Source organism: Pyxicephalus adspersus, chromosome 7 (assembly GCF_032062135.1).
Source record: "Pyxicephalus adspersus chromosome 7, UCB_Pads_2.0, whole genome shotgun sequence".
NCBI classification, from domain to species: Eukaryota; Metazoa; Chordata; class Amphibia; order Anura; family Pyxicephalidae; genus Pyxicephalus; species Pyxicephalus adspersus.
Genome location: NC_092864.1, coordinates 64,443,911 through 64,463,206, shown reverse-complemented (window position 1 = coordinate 64,463,206; position 19,296 = coordinate 64,443,911). Strand labels below are relative to the sequence as shown.

Below are 19,296 nucleotides of genomic sequence, written 5' to 3'. Positions count from 1 at the left end.
TATAAATAGAACCGTTGGTGTATACTCAGGGGAACCAAGAAATGCATTTGCAATGCACTTTGGAACATCAACAGTGTACCTTTAATATAATATAATATAATAATAATAATAATAATAATAATAATATAATATAAGGATTTCTTTATATTGAATTTATTACAATTATTTTAATGCTGCCTGAGGACCTGGGAGGACGAGCAGGACGCCGGAGGACCCCAAAGGAACAAGCTAAATGGGGTTTTTTTTATCAGTATGACTGCAAGTATTTTTTACCCCAAGTCACACTCTGGAATACCCCTAGGGGGGTTAAACAATATATTGGTTATTTCTCACTGAGGATTTTTTTACAAGAATGTCTCATGAGGAATAATGCCTTTTTAGGACCTTGGAAAAGCATTTCAAACACAGATATATGTGCATTTTTTTTCCCAGCTGATATACACATGTACTTTTTTGGCAGCTTTAGGTCTCGTTTAATCTTATCTCTAATGGAGGTCTGCCATGCACAGAGATTAAAAATTAAATTTAAAAAATTTAGGATTAATTTTTGATGTATGTGTTAATGTGGAATCCATGTATCAATAATATTATTATTAATAATAATTATAATATTCATTTTAATATATATTCAAATACAAATCAATCTGAATATAAAAAGAGGTACCTACTTTTACCTAAAAAAAAAGGAAAACTACATTGACAATGACATTGACAAAGTATAAATGTGCCCCGCACTGCTAACATTCAAACTAGTAATGAACAGAGAAAACAAATAAATATATCTATGATGTGGTATTTTAAAAACAATTATTTGAAACAAAAAAAAGTTTTAATCACATGGGCTTGATCTGTTCACTGTGTTTTTCTCCTTTCATTTCAATATAAGTATATTGTAGTTTTGATTTGGTTATGGCAGGTCACTAAATTTTAAAGATATTTTTTCAGCACTGTTGGTGATCAGTGGATTGTGTCCTCATGTGCAGCTTGTAACAAACTCTAATAATCTCTCAGACTGCATAAATTTGTTATACAATTTACAATTAAGCACAGCGCCATTCAAGTACAAACTAAGTATATATGATAGTTTTCTTCACATTTTGGTGCACAATTAAAGTGTACAAAAGAACCTATTTTTCTAGAATTGTAAACAGTTATTTAATAAAAAGTCTGTATACCTCAGATTTCCTGCTAGGTCCAGTTCTAGTTGTCCCAAGATAGAAAATGTATACTAGGTGTTATCTTTTTATTGGATTATTTTTTTAAATATTATTTATCTTTGTGTACAAATGTCATTCTCAAATCTGATTTAACATTTAGAATAAAACTCCACAAACTTTTTTAAAATTAAAATGATATGCTATTTTGTTGATGTCTTTGGTACAATTGAAGTTTTGATGTATATATATATATATATATATATTTTTTATATATATATATACAGTATCATAAAGAAACAGACAGTAAAAATAATAATAAAACACAACAAAAAGGACACATGCATATTAAATTTCATACAATGAGACATTTAATATTTTAGGAGGAGTTATTAGGAACAATGTAGGTGTAGGTGTAGATACGAATTATTACCAAATGGATGTTTGGTGAAATTACCTAAATTGTTAAAATCACAGCATCACCTTTGTGCTAGGAAAAATATATAGTCAAACTGGCCAGCAGAATACAACTGAGAGAGATTGTAAAACCCAGTCCTCATTGCATCACTTCCTATCTTGGAGGCACCCTATCACCAGTACATGGAGTAGAAATCTTCCCAGTGAAGATACAGACAATAAACAGGCAATAAAAAGTTTGGAGCAAAAAAGAGAAAAGGAAAAGTATTTTTTTTTCTTGCAAACTGATTATCCTCAGATAAGAAAAGTTTCAACACATAAAATTTATATCATATTTTAGTCCCAAATCCACATTGCTTTATGGCATTGGTAAGGACTATTTGCTAAATAGAGTTGTGCAAGTGGATCATAGTACGTACAAGGTATTTGGAACCAAGATCCATAGGTAATAGTGCGATATAGGTTTAGAACCCGACGCAATTCGCCATTGGGCTTCCTCAGGGGTAACACAGACCATAGCAATATTACCAATTATCCCTTAAAATTAGAGATGACAACTTAAGTGGTGCAGCATGAAATCCCTCTTAGCATATAAGTAGAGGATTTTTAGTAAAAAATTCCAAAAATACTCTTCTCATATGCTAAGACTTAATTCATGCTCCACCATTAAGTTGCAATCTCTAATTTTAAGGGATAAGCATCAATATTGCTATGGTCTGTGTTACCTCTGAGGAAGCCCAATGGTGAAATGTGTCAGTATCTAAGACCTATATCGCATTATTACATAAAGATCTTGGTTCCAAATACCTTGTACCTACCATGAGCCACTTTAGCAGAACTCTGTTTACCAAATAGTGCCTTCAAAATCCAATGAAGCAATGTGTTGACAATAGTCATTTGAATATATTTATTAGTTGGTCCACAATAGTCCCAGTGTGGGTTTCAGCATCTCAGAATATTACATATCAAAATATTTTGGGCAAAACACACCAAACCACTTGTTCCTAAATAAAAAGTTGGACCCAACTATTGTTGAACCCATCCAAATCTAGAAGGAAAAAAAGATTTTGGTTGGGGTATCACTAGGTAAATATCTAGATTTCAAAGTTTAAATTAACAAAATGTAAAGCTAGTCTAGTCATTGACAGAAAGTACAGCCATGTCATTGACCTCCACTTTACGTGAAATCCACCATGACCTTTATGGGTACTATGCTTTAATTCAGGATTTTTTGCTTAAGCCACATCTGGTCAAGAAAGAATAATCAGGATCTTGGCGATACTCTTTCCTCTTCCAGGAATGTCCATTCCCTGGCCTCTTTTCTGCTCATTCTTGTTCCTCCAATTTCCATTCCTAGGTCCCAGCATATACATTCAGCTGGCAGGTAAAACACCTAAATGCAGCTGGGTATCAGGAATCCGATCATCCCGGAGTTGTTGGATTGTAACTTTTTTTTAGCAGGCAATTATTCTGGACTACGGCAGGAAGCAAGACAGGCAAATACTTAACAGGAAACATTTCATCTTATAAATGTATTTTAATGACATGAATTGCACTAATAAAGAAATAAGTAGTATGGCTTGTCAAAAACAAAATGTATGATTACTAATATTTTTTTATTTTACTAATTTTTATCATATAGACCAGGCATTCTCAACCTGGAACCCTAAGGTTACTCCAGAGGTTGTCAGAGTTCCTTGAACTTTGGTTGATTGACCTCCCATGAGTTGGTGCCTGCATAGTTCTGGGGCCAACAGCACTTGGCAGAGCCAGCTGTATGACACCAATGACCTGTAAAGGTGGAATTCTGACTACTAATGTATGGCCATTCTTCCTACAGGCAAGCAATGCAAATAGCATCTTTAATATTCATTAAATATAGTAGGGGTTCTCCAACACCTAAAAATTATTTCAAGGGTTCCTCAAGGGTAAATGGTTGAGAAAGCCTGAGACAGACTATTTCGTGCAATATTACTATTCTGTAATTAATGAAATTAGTATATTTGTAGATTACATTATCTTGACTAAACCTAACTAAAATGTTTTTTTCAATTACAATAATACTTATTGGCTTGAGAAAAAGGAAATATATTCAAAAAAGAAATACATCAGTATCCTAGACTGATATTATTTCTCAATAGTTAATGCAAATGATGAATTTGATGATCAGAAACTGGAAACTCGGGTTCCAAGCAGATGTACTGTTGTTATGTTGAGGTATCAGTTCATGAAAATGCCCCCGCATGGAACAACTGGTCAGTTTAGACTGCAATCAACGAGAATGACAGTTAACAGGAGCCATAGCATATGTTACACAAGACAATGGAGGTCGAGGTCGTCGCGGTACAACATTAATATATTCACTTTGTTGAATTCTAGTACTTTTTCCTTTTTGCTGTAAAAAAGAAATATTCAGAGTTTATATTAGTTTTATTATGGTTAAACTTTATCAAAAAACACCGATAAAATGTATTTGTTAGTTTCATTTTGATCTGTTGAATATACCATTCAAAGTGTATTGTTATGTCTGTTTGATACGTGTAAACTAAATTTTGTGTTTTCTGCCAGAAATGTGGTAGTAACTTCTTGTATATGTGTTGAGTGAAGTATGGAACACTTCTTCCTATGAAATGGATTTGAAAAGAGTAAAAGATTCTGACACTGGGTGACAATGCTGTTCCTCCATATACAGTACAAAAAAAAATCTATAACAGCCCAAAATGCAGCTAAAGTATTGGTAGCATGGGGGGGGGGGGGGGGGGGTTGTGGCTTTTGGCTTTTGTGGTTAAAAAATGAACTGTGAGTTCTACTCTAGCAGAGCTAGCATGAAATGCAAAGAAGAAGACTTCATTATTGTCACTATTCATAAAATGTTAGGATTACAGAGTAAATGATATGCAAGAGCCCTATCCTATATCATATGCTGATTGTTATTATTACTTCTTCAACTCTTATTCTGACTAATATGCACTGTCATGACTTGCTTTAGTAGTGGTTTTGGGTGCACTTCTAATAAGCACTATGTTTAAATACTGAAAAGGTGGGTAGTTAGCTGAAGATCTGAGATTAATGGTTAACACCATGTACAGCTTCACCCCTTCTAACAACTTCTGTCCACAAAACCAATGCTCAGTGATGTTTTAGTAATGTACTGACTGCACTGACATTGCTTTTTTTTATCTCTCTTTAGATTGTAAGCTCTTCTGGGCAAGGTCCTCTCCTTCTCCTGTGTTAGGAAATGTACACACGTGCAATAATTGTCGTTGGAAAGGATCTTTCACAATCCTTTCCAATGACTAACGACTGCACGATGCATGAACGAGTGCTGTACATACAGCTACATTCTGCTCTATGGATTGGGGAGGGGAAGAATGACTGAGTGGCAGCCACTGCGCTCTCTGCCCTTTCACTTCCATTCGTTGTCCATCGTCCGTTGATCCGCCAGAATGGTCGTTCGGAAGATGGATGACAATTGCTGTACACATGCAAGATTCTTGTCCGATATCGGCCCTGAGCCGATTATCGGACGATAACTATTGCACGTGTGTACCCCACCTAACTGTCTGTATCTGTCTGGTATTAGCAACCTCTATTCAATGTACAGCGCTATGTAAAATGTTGGCGCTATATGGATCCTGTTTAATATATAATAATAATAATATTAATCTCTCTTTAATTTAGTCATACTACCGGTTTTACTATGTGGCAGAGAAAAAGAAGAAGATTGGGAAATTATCAGAAACACTCATGGCCCACATGACCATTGTCACCCTGGGACAGGAAGTTTGTACCAAATGTACCAATTTGACATTTAAAAATACCTAAATAATCATAACGTCTAGGAGGTTTGCAGACACCAAAATCTTTGATATAATCGCCTATCAAATATTTTGGTGCCTGAAAAGTTGCCTAAGCCTAATAGGAGAATTTTGTTTTTGGTCATTTCCAAGGTCAATAGGCATTCAAAGTATTCTAATCAAAAAATATAACATTGTCTTTGTTTTGAATCTGGTTACATTAAAACAAATGCCCCTTAGATGTAGGAACGTATGTTTAGCTTACCAACATATAGAAAAAAGCCGTAGTGATTATGATACTATATAATGCGAAACATCCAAGTGCAATTATTGGACTCCAAGGGGTATCATTAGTAACCATAGGCTTTTCTGTGGTGCAATCAGGTTCTGAAAAAAAAATTTAAGGTAAAGCAAGTAAATCAACCTATAATGACATATAACCTGCCACTATGGCATACAAGTAATACCACTGGGAACACTTATTTTCTAAATACCAAACCAAATCAGGACATTTTTAAACATATTCTTTCTTTGTGAAGATTAATGAGATATCACATTTCTCTGATTATGTAGATGTAGATTATGACCATATTGTTGACCATGTATTGGATAATGACCCTGAAGGCTTTCCATGGCATCTATGTCTGACCACATTCCGCTTTCCTCATGGGTCGAAGTACAAGTACTTCTCATTGTCTACAAGTTGAACCCCCTGATTTAATTCACGCTTTTTTGGCTGTGTCCAAAAATAAAAATGTTTTGGAAAACGCAAGTGCACTATGCTACCGTTTTTTTAATGAATTTTGTTCCTTTGTTCCTTTTTTTTTTTTAACTATACGAACATGGGGCTTGTATTACTAGTGGAAGCTGAAGGCTTCTGTCAATCATTTCTTTAGTTGATAAGAGAACTATTTTGCATAAGTGGATATACATTGATTCACCAACTCAAAAGTCTGTAAAGGAAAAATTTTTATATGTTTTGTGCATGGTCTAGATTTAAATCTCTCTGGATAAAGAAATATGTGTCACATGATTCTTTGAGGCATGGGAATGTTTCATTGATACCCTGTCTACAACCTGAAACAATAAATGTCATGTTCCTTTGAATTGACATCATGGTATATTACATTTTTGGCCTGATTTAATCAAGCTCTCCAAGGCTGGAGAGGATACATTTTCATTAGTGTTGTTGGGTGATCCAGCAAACCTGGAATGGATCTGGTCCAGGATTCAAAACATTTGCTATGAGCAAATGACTTTGAAGAAATCCATTCCATGTTTGCTGGATCACCCAGATTCACTTATCAAAGTGTATTCTCTCCAGCCTTTAATAAATCTTTAATAAATCAGGCCCATTACATGATCTTCTGATATAGTTGAATTCATTGGGTCTAATTTAATAAAGCTTTCCAGAACTGAAGAGGATACACTTTCATTGAGTGATCCAGCAAACCTGGAATTGTTTTTTTAAAAGTAATTTGCTATTCATTAGCAAATGTTTTCAGTCCTGGCCCAGAACCGTTCCAGGTTTGCTGTATCACTCAGCTTCACTGATGAAAGTGTATTCTCTCCAGTCTTGGAGATCATTAATAAATTGAGTTAACCGGACAATGAACTGAGCTTCTTTCTTGAACCACCTAATTGTGCTACTGTCTATGAGTGTTCTGTGTTCAAACTACTGTTTACAATCTTTATTGTTTATTCTTTGTTTCTTCATATAAGAAGAAACTAAATAAAAAAAATATACATTAAAATGTGTACAATTGCCCTTTTAGTTCTGATCAGTCCCATCTATAACTCCAAATAAGAATAAGGGATGTTAAAAAACATATTTGTTCAATACACATGTTCCCAAAACTTAATATATTATGAATAGTTTGCATACCCATGTTTTGGGTCCCTTCAGTGTCCAACTATTGTCACACACAGCCTAGACAAATACCCAAAGCGACAGACTAAACGTGCTGTACCATCTTATGGTGACCAGCCACCACTTTTACAGACCCTACCCAAAAGTTCTACACATCCTCAAAAAAACCCTACACAAACCCTAAAGCTGCAGTCTTGAGATTTAGGTCTGTTAGTTTTATAATGTTTTGATTCATAACTTTAGTTTTTAAGTCCTACAAATGTTGGTATACTGCTACATGTATGTTTGCATTGTATAATTAAACGTTATACCTTAGGCTCTGCAATACCCACTAATGTCATACAATTGAAAATGTATTTTTTTAAATATAAAAAATGTACTGTAAAAAAAAATTCCCCTTTATAGATACTTTATAATAACGGCTAAATATTGCACCTTTCTTACCTTTTACATGAATAATAGTGCCATTGTCATAGTCACAAATGTAAGGTGGCGGATACATGACTTCTTTTTGGAAAAAGTAAATGTCTGTATTGTTTGCAGTTAAACCCTGCAGGTAAAAAGTCACCTGGTTTACCCCTGGAGTCACTTGGCAGTTGTTATCTTCAAATATCTTCTGGGTAAAATTGAAAGATAATACACAAACAGTCTCTGATTTGTTAATTCCTCTTTTTAAAGACACCTTAAATTCCTTATTGGTGTGATTAAAGTCACTGTAATATGTTAAGTTGATACTGTCTTTGTCATGGAGGATGTATCTGTGTTTCCCTGGTTTATTATCTAGAAAATTAGAAAATGAGAATTAAGAAAATTACCAGCTACTTTATTCAAAATACGTAATTGTAAATTTTGTATATTTTTTAAGGTACAATATATCATACATATAAAAATAATATAAATAATATATTAAATGTACAGAGGCAAAAAAACAAGAAAAGCAGGGCAACAAGTAAAAATATCTCATCAACAGAATCCTTGAAAAATAAAATGATTAACTCTCTATCCCCTACCAAATCGGTAATTAGTTATTGGTGAAACAACCCTTTAAACATAAGTACAAATATTACCTGTCTCTGCAAAACTATTTAGATTCACTATATGACAAATATTGAAATATCACAGTTTGCATATAGCTTGTAAATTGCTGTAAGCTGTGTATATACACTAAATAGATAGCTACTGCACTGTTACTCATTTACCAGTTATTGGGAACAGATTCAAAGTTTTTAGTACAGAGATTTTTGTAGCAATAAAAAAAACATAAGTACATAATATCATAATTTTAGTGATAGTATTTATAAGCTGTCTTTTTACAAAGCACAAAGCATTTTCGTTGGTAGTGTAACATGTAAAACAACAACAGTAGAAAATGTAAGCTAAAAGTAGTGGTGGTTAGGCTAACCAGATGCCGACTGACTGGTTTTATTACATCAGAAGGAAGACCCCTATGCACATGTGAACTATGTATTTCCTCTCATTCAAGGGTCCTCCCTAGCAAAGAAGTCAACTCTGTGACCCAGATTTGCTGACTTGCACAGATAATAGCTGAAAGCAGCAAAACAGTTGTGTAACTCAGGAAGTTGAAGCAAGTAAACAAAACCACAATGTGAAAGGGAGGATAAAAGATGAACATTTTTATTGTGCATTGTTTCTTAAAGGCGAAATATAGCAATAAAAATTCTGCTGTGTTAGTTAGAAAAATTAACTGGATACGTTCATTCATATACCACCGAGAGAAGGGAAAAGGGTCACAGAATATTTGGTGATTAGATACATCATTGCCACACCTGCAATGACGTGGACCATGACAAATACAAAGGCAAAAAAGATCAAATAAAACACATAACAAAAAGATCACATAAAACATATAACACAAAGATCACATAAAACATGAATTTTTTTTCAGGCAATGCTACTTTTTTTTAATTAGCTGTTAGAAATACTAATTGAAAGCAACTGAAACATAAAGAAATATTAATAGTACCGTTAGTTACAGCTCTGTTAAAGCTATAGTGACCCTATTCTTTCAGCCCAAAAATGCAAACAAATATTATACTGCAGCTTACCCAACTTGGTGGCTGGTAAACTTACTTAATTGTTTTTAGGTTTAGGCTCAGTTTAAATCAAACATGTATGTCTACAGATTGCTATGTCAATAAAAAAAAGGGCTTTGGACTTTGGTTTTTCACTGGGGGACAGTCTCTCCAAATAAGAGAACATTGGGAGCTGTATATTTATGTAATTATAAAACAATACAGTTTCAGAGTGTTCCTGGAAAAATAATGATCACAAAATAACTGCAGACATTGTATATGGAATCTTGGTGCAAAAATAGGCACTTCTGAGCTGCAACATATGAAACACCATCTACATGCTGAGAATCTATCTACATTCCTAGTTCTATGTTCCCTCAGTAATGTTCATTTAGGTTCTTGTCTGATTCCAGCAAAGAAAACCTGCTTTCAACACAAAAGGGGCATTCATTTAATGCAGTTGCATATCAACGAATGTAAAAAATAATAGCATTATCTTATGGGTCTGTTTGGAAGCTAAAGCAAAATGTTTTATTTTGCCTAATGGTATGGCCAAACATCTATAGTCTGCCTTTTTTATTTCGTGTCCCCCATATGTAAGCATTTATATTAGTGACAACATCAAATCTGAGTATATAATAACTAAATACGAGTATATAATACAAAATTGACAGTAGATCTGCCAATGTGTGAAAGCTCTCAAAGCAACATAAAGCATATAGCTAGTAATAATGTTTTTTTTTTTGTTACAAGGAGCTGTGATTTATGTAGCTAGAGGTATTCGGGAAGGCTGTGAGTGGAAGCTCTCTGGAAAATACTCTTCGATATGCTGTGTCACTTTTTATGTATATTGCAATGCATGGGAGGTCCCCAGAAACTCTTCCCCAGTTGCACTGACTTATCATTTAGGGTAAAACTGCTACATGAGTATACAGTAAAGGCAGGCTAGAAATTTTATTACAGACCCAAAGTGTCCATAGTGTTGGACTCCACTGATCTTAAGGATGTCCAGGCAGAAAGGTAACTAAGTGGACATGTAGTCAGGTGACTAACTTGAAGTTTTTAAATATTCTGCAATCTAAAAGTTAAGCTTTAAACAGTATGACCCAGACTACCCTTGATTTTTAATATATGGAACACATATTTCTGCTCAAAAAATGTTGAGGAGGAAATCAATGTCTGGCTGGAGGTCTACATTTTCTATTCATAGTAGAGTTAGGAAAAAAGGAAAGAAACCCATTTCTATGTGCTTGCTGTACCAGTGGGATATTGACATAAAGAAGCACATGGCTGCTCTCTCCCAAACATGGTATTCCCCACGCAGTGGTGGACACAGTCACCAAAGTGCAAAGTGCAAAACTGATTTATAAGATAGTCCAAAAGACAATAGATGGATCGATAGATAGATAGATAGATAGATAGATAGATAGATAGATAGATAGATAGATAGATGTAGATAGATAAATAGTAAGAAAGATAGATAGATAGATGTCAATAAGGAGTAGACTTTGCCATGAACTTTGACATTGGCTCACATAACTGTGGCTTGTGTTGACTAGCAAAGACCCCCTTCAAAAAGGAATAAGGATACTCTACATTTCTTAGTACCAGTTAGGCAGTCGGGAAGGGGTTGACGGAGAGGAGATGATAGGCACCTGCACTACTTGGATTTTACAAACCCGGAAAATAGGACATTATAAAAACTTCTGCTATAGAAGAAGGATTCAGATCTCTGTAACAGCAGGTAGGGGTCCCATTATCTGACCATGGTCTAGTATAAACAGGTCCCTAAGTTCCAGGGGGGCAATTGTGCTAAACTTTTTGAACTAATACTATATCTACCTCTGGCTTTCAAGTTCACCCGCCAGTATTCTAGGGAGCTCAGTCTTGCTGTCTGTCCCAAAGGGATTGTATACACTCACTTGTGCATCCCCTAGAGGAGTTACAGTACTTAGTAGGTTGCACCATTTAAGTACTTCTGATATTGCTTCATATGGAACAGTGGGGTTTGAAACACAAGCACATAAATTATTCTTCAGAAATCATAATTACTTGTGTTGGTTGCAAAAAAAGATTTGTCTTGCAACTAAATATCAATAGTAAATACTTATCAGAGAACCAAGTTATGCAAATTTTAATCAAATTGTGACCCCAGCACAAAACATTGATTAATGATTAATATTATTGTTTAAAATAATGTTATACTGCATATACATGCAATCTTTCACACTCCTGCAAATATTTCTCATTTTAAGTAAGAACACCTCAAACACCTGGTCTATGTCTTTCAAAGGAAGAACTTCAACATCTGCTAAGTTTGTAAATAGGTTACTAGCACATAAACTAAAGAACAGTTACATGTAGAATTTTGTAGTGCTGCATCAGTTATGCTTATGAACGTAAGCTAGATAAACTCCCAAAAATGAAACACATTACACATACCTAAACTTATCGTCACAGTATGTATGATTTATAAAAACTCAATTCATGAATTTAGGATAGATATAGAAATACATTTAACAAGGTTGTTTATCTTTAAGCAAATAAATGTATATTTAAATATAATGGTTAACTGGATGGATTAGATCCAGTTACAGTCAGTTTGGAAGAGGAAAGGCAGGCTTTGTCATAGAGCACAAAGGAACATGTTGAAAGAAGAACTTGTTATCATACTATGTTCCTTTATTATCAACAGCCTGCAGAAGAAGCACTACTATGTTGCCTAAGGCTATGTACACACATGCAATAATTATCATTAGAAAAAGAATGATTAACGACCGATCAACGGTTATGCACGAATATTTTGAACAATCGTATTGTGCACAATTCTGTACATTTTAAAACATTGTAGTGGTTCAAAATTAAACAACCAATAATGTACACACAGTAGATGCAGGAAGTGATGTATACTGGAGAAAGTGTACTGCAGAACTATCCACGTTCACTGAACCACCATACACACAATAGATAGCAAATGATTGGCACCCAATCAAATCCGCCGGGACAGTTGTTCATTTCAAGTGACATTCCGCATTCTTTGGCGTCGTTGGCCAGTCGTTGTGCACTTTTTTTGTTAGTGATTATCGGATGATCGGTCATTAGTTGTTCGTTTCCAATGATAATTATTGCACGTGTGTACGTAGCCTAACTCCTAAAGCAATGGTGTTGTCACTCACCTGTGGGGTGTGAATTGAATAGATGCTGGACAGAAAATAAAATGTGACAGATAAGACAGTTAAGGCACAGTTTGTGTACGGTATATATCATATACAGCTTAAACTGAGTTAAAAAACACAGTTTTTATTGTTATAGCGTTATAGGTTATAGTGTTATAGCACTTTTCAACTACCTACGGGTACTAACGCATGTTGCACTGGCTGGCTGTAGCTTCACTCCTCAGTCACTCCTAATAGCACTTTTAGCCTATTTCCATGGTTTTGATGTTGCTGAAAGCATGGGGAAAGTATTCAGGATGTACATAGTGCATGCTAGCAAACAACTTGTTTTCTTAAGCTTTACTGAGCAATAAATAAATTGAAAAAGCAGCAGCAAGGATAATTTTCCTAGCAAGTAAGCATACAGATCCAGAGACTCTAAACTCTAGATTAGTAAATACAGTAGTCGATCCTGCCAGGCTGGGTAAATCCTACATAGTGGAAACCATTACATTATTTATTACTAAACTGTGTGTACTCAATCAGAGGACAATATGTTACAAGTATACTACCCATTCCCAGGGACCATATCCCTCAGTGCACATTACCAGCTGTTTAGCTGTGTAGAGGCAAGTATTTGCTTATAATGGACATGGCTACATGTACAATAGATTTACTGTATGATGTATTATTCTATATTTTGCTAAATGTAGGAAAACTTATGATCCTATGTTTTAGTAACTTATACGTGTGTGGCTGCTTGAGGGGTTTTGCTTAGGGCAACAATGTGGCCGAGAAATGATCTTGCTTTATGGAAAAACACTATAATGTTTTGTATATATGCATTCCAGTGTGTGGCCATTAGTTCTGTATGGCAACCCAATGTACAGTGAAAGTTATTAGACCAGAAATACACAGAACCACATGGCTCAGATGTGATTTCTTTGTTCAAAGTGAAAGAGCTAACTTAATTTACCATGCCTAAAGTCTATCATAATCCCATATATATATTGGGTGAGGACCTGGAAAGAATCCAAAAGCAAAGAAAGCAAAGTGATCACTGTACTAAAAATCAATTTGTGTAATTTGGATCAGTCCACTTTTTCTTTACTGTAAGGTCTGTGAAAATGTGGAATCAGCTCCCTCTGGAAGTAGTTTCAGCAACTTTTATAGGTTGCTTTAAAACAAAGCTGGATGATTTCTTGAAGCACAGAATATACCTGGGGATTAAGAATTTAAAGTAAAAATAACAGTGACTGTTGATCCAGGGAACATCCGATTGCCTCATGGAATCAGGAAGGAATTTTTCCTCTGTTGAAGCAAATTGTACCAGAGTTTTTTTTGCCTTCCTCTGGATCACCTATGTCCATAGAGTTTTATATCTGGGATATGCTTATTTCCCTAGTGGTTGAACTTGATGGACTTATGTCTTTTTTAACCTTACCTACTATGTAACTATGTATGTAGTAAATCAAAAAGAAAAGAAGTCAGAAGAAGGGTTTTTTTGACTACTTATATTTCAATTAAAACAGAATTCAGTCATAACTGTACATTCAAATAAATGGGACCCTAACTCTTCAATACAAAGATTTCTTTTGCTCCTTTTCTTTTTGATTATCTATATCCCAGTATTTGGCCCATTTCGCGTTGACACGATTTGAACCATACATTGACCTTTTATCCTACACAAGTATGTAGTAAAATGTGGTGAAACGAGCATTGTTACTTGGTCTAGAGCATCTGAGCATAAATATGTTATTGAATATAAAACCAAGGCTGTGACTAGACCAGCCTGCGACCCTCCATTTCTTCTTTTTGAGCTTTTACATGGTAGATTTGTGTGCCTCAGACCATTATTGTATTGGAAGATCCATTCCCTTTTCAACTTCAACTTTTGGACAAATGTTATCAAGCACACTTTAATAAGGAATTCTAGGTTGACTATTTACTCTTTCCAAACCTTAAACTAAATCTATAAGTAAGGAAATACTTGGAACTGTGGCTGCTTCAGTGAAATTGGAAACTTTTTTTCAATTTGATTTGGCATGATAACACACATTAATAGTGATGAGACCAGACCCTGTACCTGTTCTTATTATTGTCATTCAACCTGGAATCCTAATTTCTTGGAGTTACATTGTTGGTACATGTAAGTCATATTTGTTCATTTTGATTATAAGAATGAATATATCATGCCTATCTTTTGTGTCCTTCATTTAGGTATTTTAGTATCAGTAAGTCATGTTTGACTGAAGATCTAATGGTTGTTTGTCCAAATATGGTAAAAAAAATTACTTTTATTGAATGTACATTTAACTTATCTCTCTCTTTTGTATTTAAAAGACTGTAGAAATACCGAATTTTCACACAAATCATGCTACCTGACTGCAATTATAGAATGCAGACCCTCATGGACATATATTCACTATCATTTAATAAAAATCTAAACTATACCTGGCAAAGGATTTGTACATTTGGCCAGTCAGTGTAAAACTCTACATCCAGAGAAGAGTCAGGTCAGTGATCTTACTTTTCTCTACTGCAGGTAAGCAATACAGCTTTGTTGCATCCTTTCCCTCAGTCTGTAATTGGACAGTGAAAGAGCCGCTGATATAATAGCTTCTCCTTCTACTCTCTTTTCTGATTGCAGTTTTTCTTGCAACCACATGTGCAAGCAATGCATCTGATTGGCTTCACATATTGACCCTCCAAGTTCCATTTCTGTTGATAGCAGAATAGATATTTGACTTGGTACCAAGTGGAATGTAGATACATATACAGGTTGCATTTTAAACATTTGTTTAAAAAATGTATACTTATATGTCCATTCCTTGTTCCTTGCTTTGTTATACGGGTATGAATATGAAATAGAGATCTTGATAGGGGCCCATTGACACCATAGAATTTTGTTAACGTGCATATTATAGCATAATATGATAATCATATTGTTAAGAAGAAGATAATCCTATGTTAAATATGTTTTAATGATAATGCCAACAGTCTAAACTTTCAGAAAAATCAGTATCTAATGTGAAAACAGATAATTCAAGATGCATATGTAATATAGAATATTGTTTTTAGTTTGCACAAAGTGACAGGAAAAATGACAACTTGCATTATAACCACAACACCTGATCTTAACGTCTCCACCTTTTAACTCCAAAACAAAGTGCTCAGTTATAGCGTTAAAGATATTCATTTCACACTATTTCAAAAAATGTGTTCTAATTTTACAAAGCAAGTTAAAGTTCACAGAACAGTAGTTATGTTCTTGCAGGGTCTTTAAAGGAATAAAACAAAATGCTCATACATTGCAGAGGCATATTGCATTTTTTTGCATCAATATATACTTAAATACAAATAGGGGAGCATGTATTACAGAGGGGATGACACTTTTTTAAAAATAAAAATATGTGTAATGTTTTTGATTACAAGCTGGTAAATTCCTTGAAAACAATTTTTTTTTTAGGTTTTCTTTCAGTAAGGGAGAAGCTAATGTCCAAACCAAAAGTTTGTTTTTAAGCTGTGTGTTTAGCAATATGGTGCTTTTCCTGCTTTAAAGTGTCAGTTTTAAATGATTACAGAAAGCTTCATATGGGTGTCCATGCTCTCGACAGTTGAGGTTTATGCTATTTCTAAAATTGAAAACAAAATATTGATATCTGATGGTGCTTTGGATTAGGCAGGCATAGAACAAAAAAATATACTTTCTCTATTCACAAAATAGAAATGATAGTAAACATGTAAGCAATCAGTGGTGTTGACTTACAGAAGTCATATGATATGTTCACTCTGTAAAGTGAATCTTATAAAGACAGCATTATCAGGGAATACCAGGGTCACCAATTCATTATGCCTTTTGCCAGTAATTGTCCAATAGTTTTCTTCACCTTTTAACATTTTAGGAGGTTTACTGCAGAAGGCCCCGTACTGGCTCTGACATCATCAATGTGACTGACTGGTGCCACCATAAATGCTTCCAAATTGTGGAGCTGTGCATGGGAGAATGCTTGTACATTATTACATTGCACTGAGCCTATTCTCTGCCATCACTCACACGTATCTGAGGGCTTCTCAGGCAGAAGCTGGACCAGAAGGGAAAATAAAAAGTTCCTGCAAAAGTGGCAAATGGCATACAAAAAAAGGCAGAATCAATAAATACTATTGGAAACATTATTATTAGTGTGATCAGACTAGAAGTGTTTCTTGATAGCATTGGTGGTATTTCCTAAAGAAATATAGTTAATTAGCAAATGGATTATAACCATGTAAGGGATATTTCATTTAGAATGAATAAGTTGAAGCTTTGATGACTTAGCCATCCAGTCACATTTAAGCAAAAACCCTTTCACTTTCCTGTGAAAGTGAATGGCCTATATTGCTTTAGTAAATCAAATGTTAACTGAAGACTAAAGATAGTAATGAAAAGTTCACTTTGAAAACCTATTTATGTGATTGTTTAAAATTGACAGCTATATGTAAAGGAAGTGTAAAACAAAATGTTGTTGCTTACTCAGAACTGGATAACTGAAGTGAACGCAACGTTAACGTATTTAAAAAGTTAAGATTCACTTTTCAAAGTAACCATTTTTTGCCTCTTTGTTAAGTCAACCTTACTAAAGGCATGCATGTTGACTATAAATTCTATACCTTGCCTACTCTATTTGTAACATTTGTAGTCACTGATCAAAGAAACACTCACTACTTTGTACTCTTCACATTACTATGCCAACGTTACTGTTGGAATTACAGACTTTTGACAAGAGGTCCCACATTAGCCAGGAAAAGGTGGGGTTTCTTCTTTTCTGGATACCTTACAGACATATTACCTGTATTTTACAACCTTGATTTAGAGTTTATATATAGCTTGGTCTACTTGAACATGACAAGCAACTACCACTGCTGCTACATTTTGTAAAAGACATTTGAAGTTAGAAGGTAAAGATGCTGCCATTACTGATCTACTTCTTAAAATATTACTTCCCTGGCTGTCTTTTTAATCCAGTGGACCGATTTTAAACAAGTATATCAGGATTGTACTTTGATTTCCAGAAGAAGCTCAGGAAGAACTTTAGCCAGGGATAGCCAGGCAACTAGCCTATTCTGGAATAACCTTTAAGGATTTAATATTTAAGTAACAAATGTATACAATACATTAAGATAAATATTAACAGAAACAATTCAAATTTACTGGTGTTATAATTGAATTCATATTTATAATAATGACCCTGTCTCCACAATGCAGGAAAAAAACTCTACATGTAATAGCTATATAATAATTTGTTTAGCAAATGTATTGAATAAAATACAAAGCCATGTACATTCAGAAATGTACAGAAACCAATCAGCAGTTTCAGCTGCGAAAAAGAGAAATGCCAGTAGTTGGTATAGACTATTGCTTAGCATTGCTCCCTCTCACAATTATTATATTAGCTGAATTAATATATTCTTCCATGGAACAAGTATGTGACTATCAGGTTAATCAATTGCTGTTTATATTTGATTTTATAGAACAGAACATCCATCTTAACTCCACCAATGTCAGGTGCATTATAAGTCTGAAATAATTAAACCAACAGCAAAATAATTTGTTGTTACTATACTTTTTCGTTTAATGAAAGAATTTAAAACATAATAAACTAAATAGCCATGGTATAACCTAGTTGTACCCTACTGCATACATTTAACAAATATCTAAAATACAAGTTATTGTATGGGGTAAAATCAGATAATGATGGCATGAGATAGACATAGTTAATTTTCTCTTATTTATAACCAATATATTCTGGACTTACCTATGCATTGAGCCAGTGTGATCAGACCTATTGTCAAAATGATCCACAGAACCATGGCTGCATTACGTCTTGGAACATAACTCCATGCACATGTGAGAATTGACAAGAAGAACCCAATCCAACTTCAGGTAAATCTTGGGTTTTTCATTCATATATCTGTTGTGTGAAGCAAAACCGGACCTCCACACAATAACATCATATTCTTTTGCTAACCAGACCCCAGTGTGAATGTGACACCCGTTTCTCTCACTTTTTCCTATGTCTATCTCCGCCTCTATCTTACCAAATCTGTCACACAATAGGTTTTCATTCAGCTCTACCACATACTAGGCAGGAAACCAGGCTGATGACTTCAACTTTTCTACCTAACACTTTAGGCAAAAACAAGACTTCATGATAAAGACAAATCTAATATTTTCATTTCTCTTTTTCACTTCTTCCAGTGAAGAGCTTTAAGTTTATAAGAAACAGACAAGTGGGTTTTACATAAGGCATTATATTAATGCAACTTTCAATTCCTAGCAGTCATCATGCTACATTAAAGTGGTGGTAATATAATGCCAGGTAAAATTGGTCCACATGGAATATACACATTAATTTGGCTTAGCAATATGATTATATGAATTTTTACAGTACCTCACCTGTTTAGAAAAAGTGTGTATTAGCATGAACATGTGTACAAGTTATGGGAAGACCTGAGATTCGTAATTACAATATAGCGCATCATATCACTAGCTAGCCAGAAATAGGAATGACAGCTTCTTTTCTAAAGACATTTATCAGGTTGGTTTACATTTATTAGGTTTTACAATACAGTTAAAAACTGCGACAATTCAGTCACACATAAAGAATGACTAATTTTATACTATATACTATATATATACTAAATACAAAACCTGATATCCTATTCTACCCATAAGCACTGTACCAGAGTGTTATGACCCCAGAGATCATTTCTAGTTGTATACATATAATTTTGAAATACTATCCCACAATACCAGCTTAAATGCCAAGCAACTGAATGCTGATTAAAAAAGAAATGCATATATGCATAGAATTACAGTAAAGAGATGTT

At 34.3% G+C, this 19,296-nt stretch overlaps 1 protein-coding gene across 1 annotated transcript; it reads right to left on the bottom strand.

The window, feature by feature from the left end:
• Positions 1 to 3,088: 3,088 nt before the first annotated feature.
• On the bottom strand, positions 3,089 to 18,472 carry CD28 (CD28 molecule). Its single transcript, XM_072418785.1, has 4 exons — positions 18,222 to 18,472; positions 7,683 to 8,018; positions 5,634 to 5,755; positions 3,089 to 3,966 (listed from the first exon to the last, which is right to left on the bottom strand). The coding sequence occupies exons 1-4, from the start codon at positions 18,274 to 18,276 to the stop codon at positions 3,844 to 3,846; spliced, it is 636 nt and encodes a 211-aa protein (XP_072274886.1). The 5' UTR covers positions 18,277 to 18,472; the 3' UTR covers positions 3,089 to 3,843.
• Between the last annotated feature and the right edge of the window lie 824 nt (positions 18,473 to 19,296).

What these genes read in the sequence shown, in the direction of transcription:
- CD28 (XM_072418785.1), bottom strand. Translation starts at nt 18,276, where the DNA reads ATGGTTCTGTGGATCATTTTGACAATAGGTCTGATCACACTGGCTCAA. An exon ending in CACACTGGCTCAATGCATAG is followed by an intron (nt 8,019 to 18,221) that starts GTAAGTCCAGAA and finishes CTAATTTTCTAG; the next exon opens with ATAATAAACCAGGGAAACAC. An exon ending in CACTATTATTCATGTAAAAG is followed by an intron (nt 5,756 to 7,682) that starts GTAAGAAAGGTG and finishes TTTTTTTTTCAG; the next exon opens with AACCTGATTGCACCACAGAA.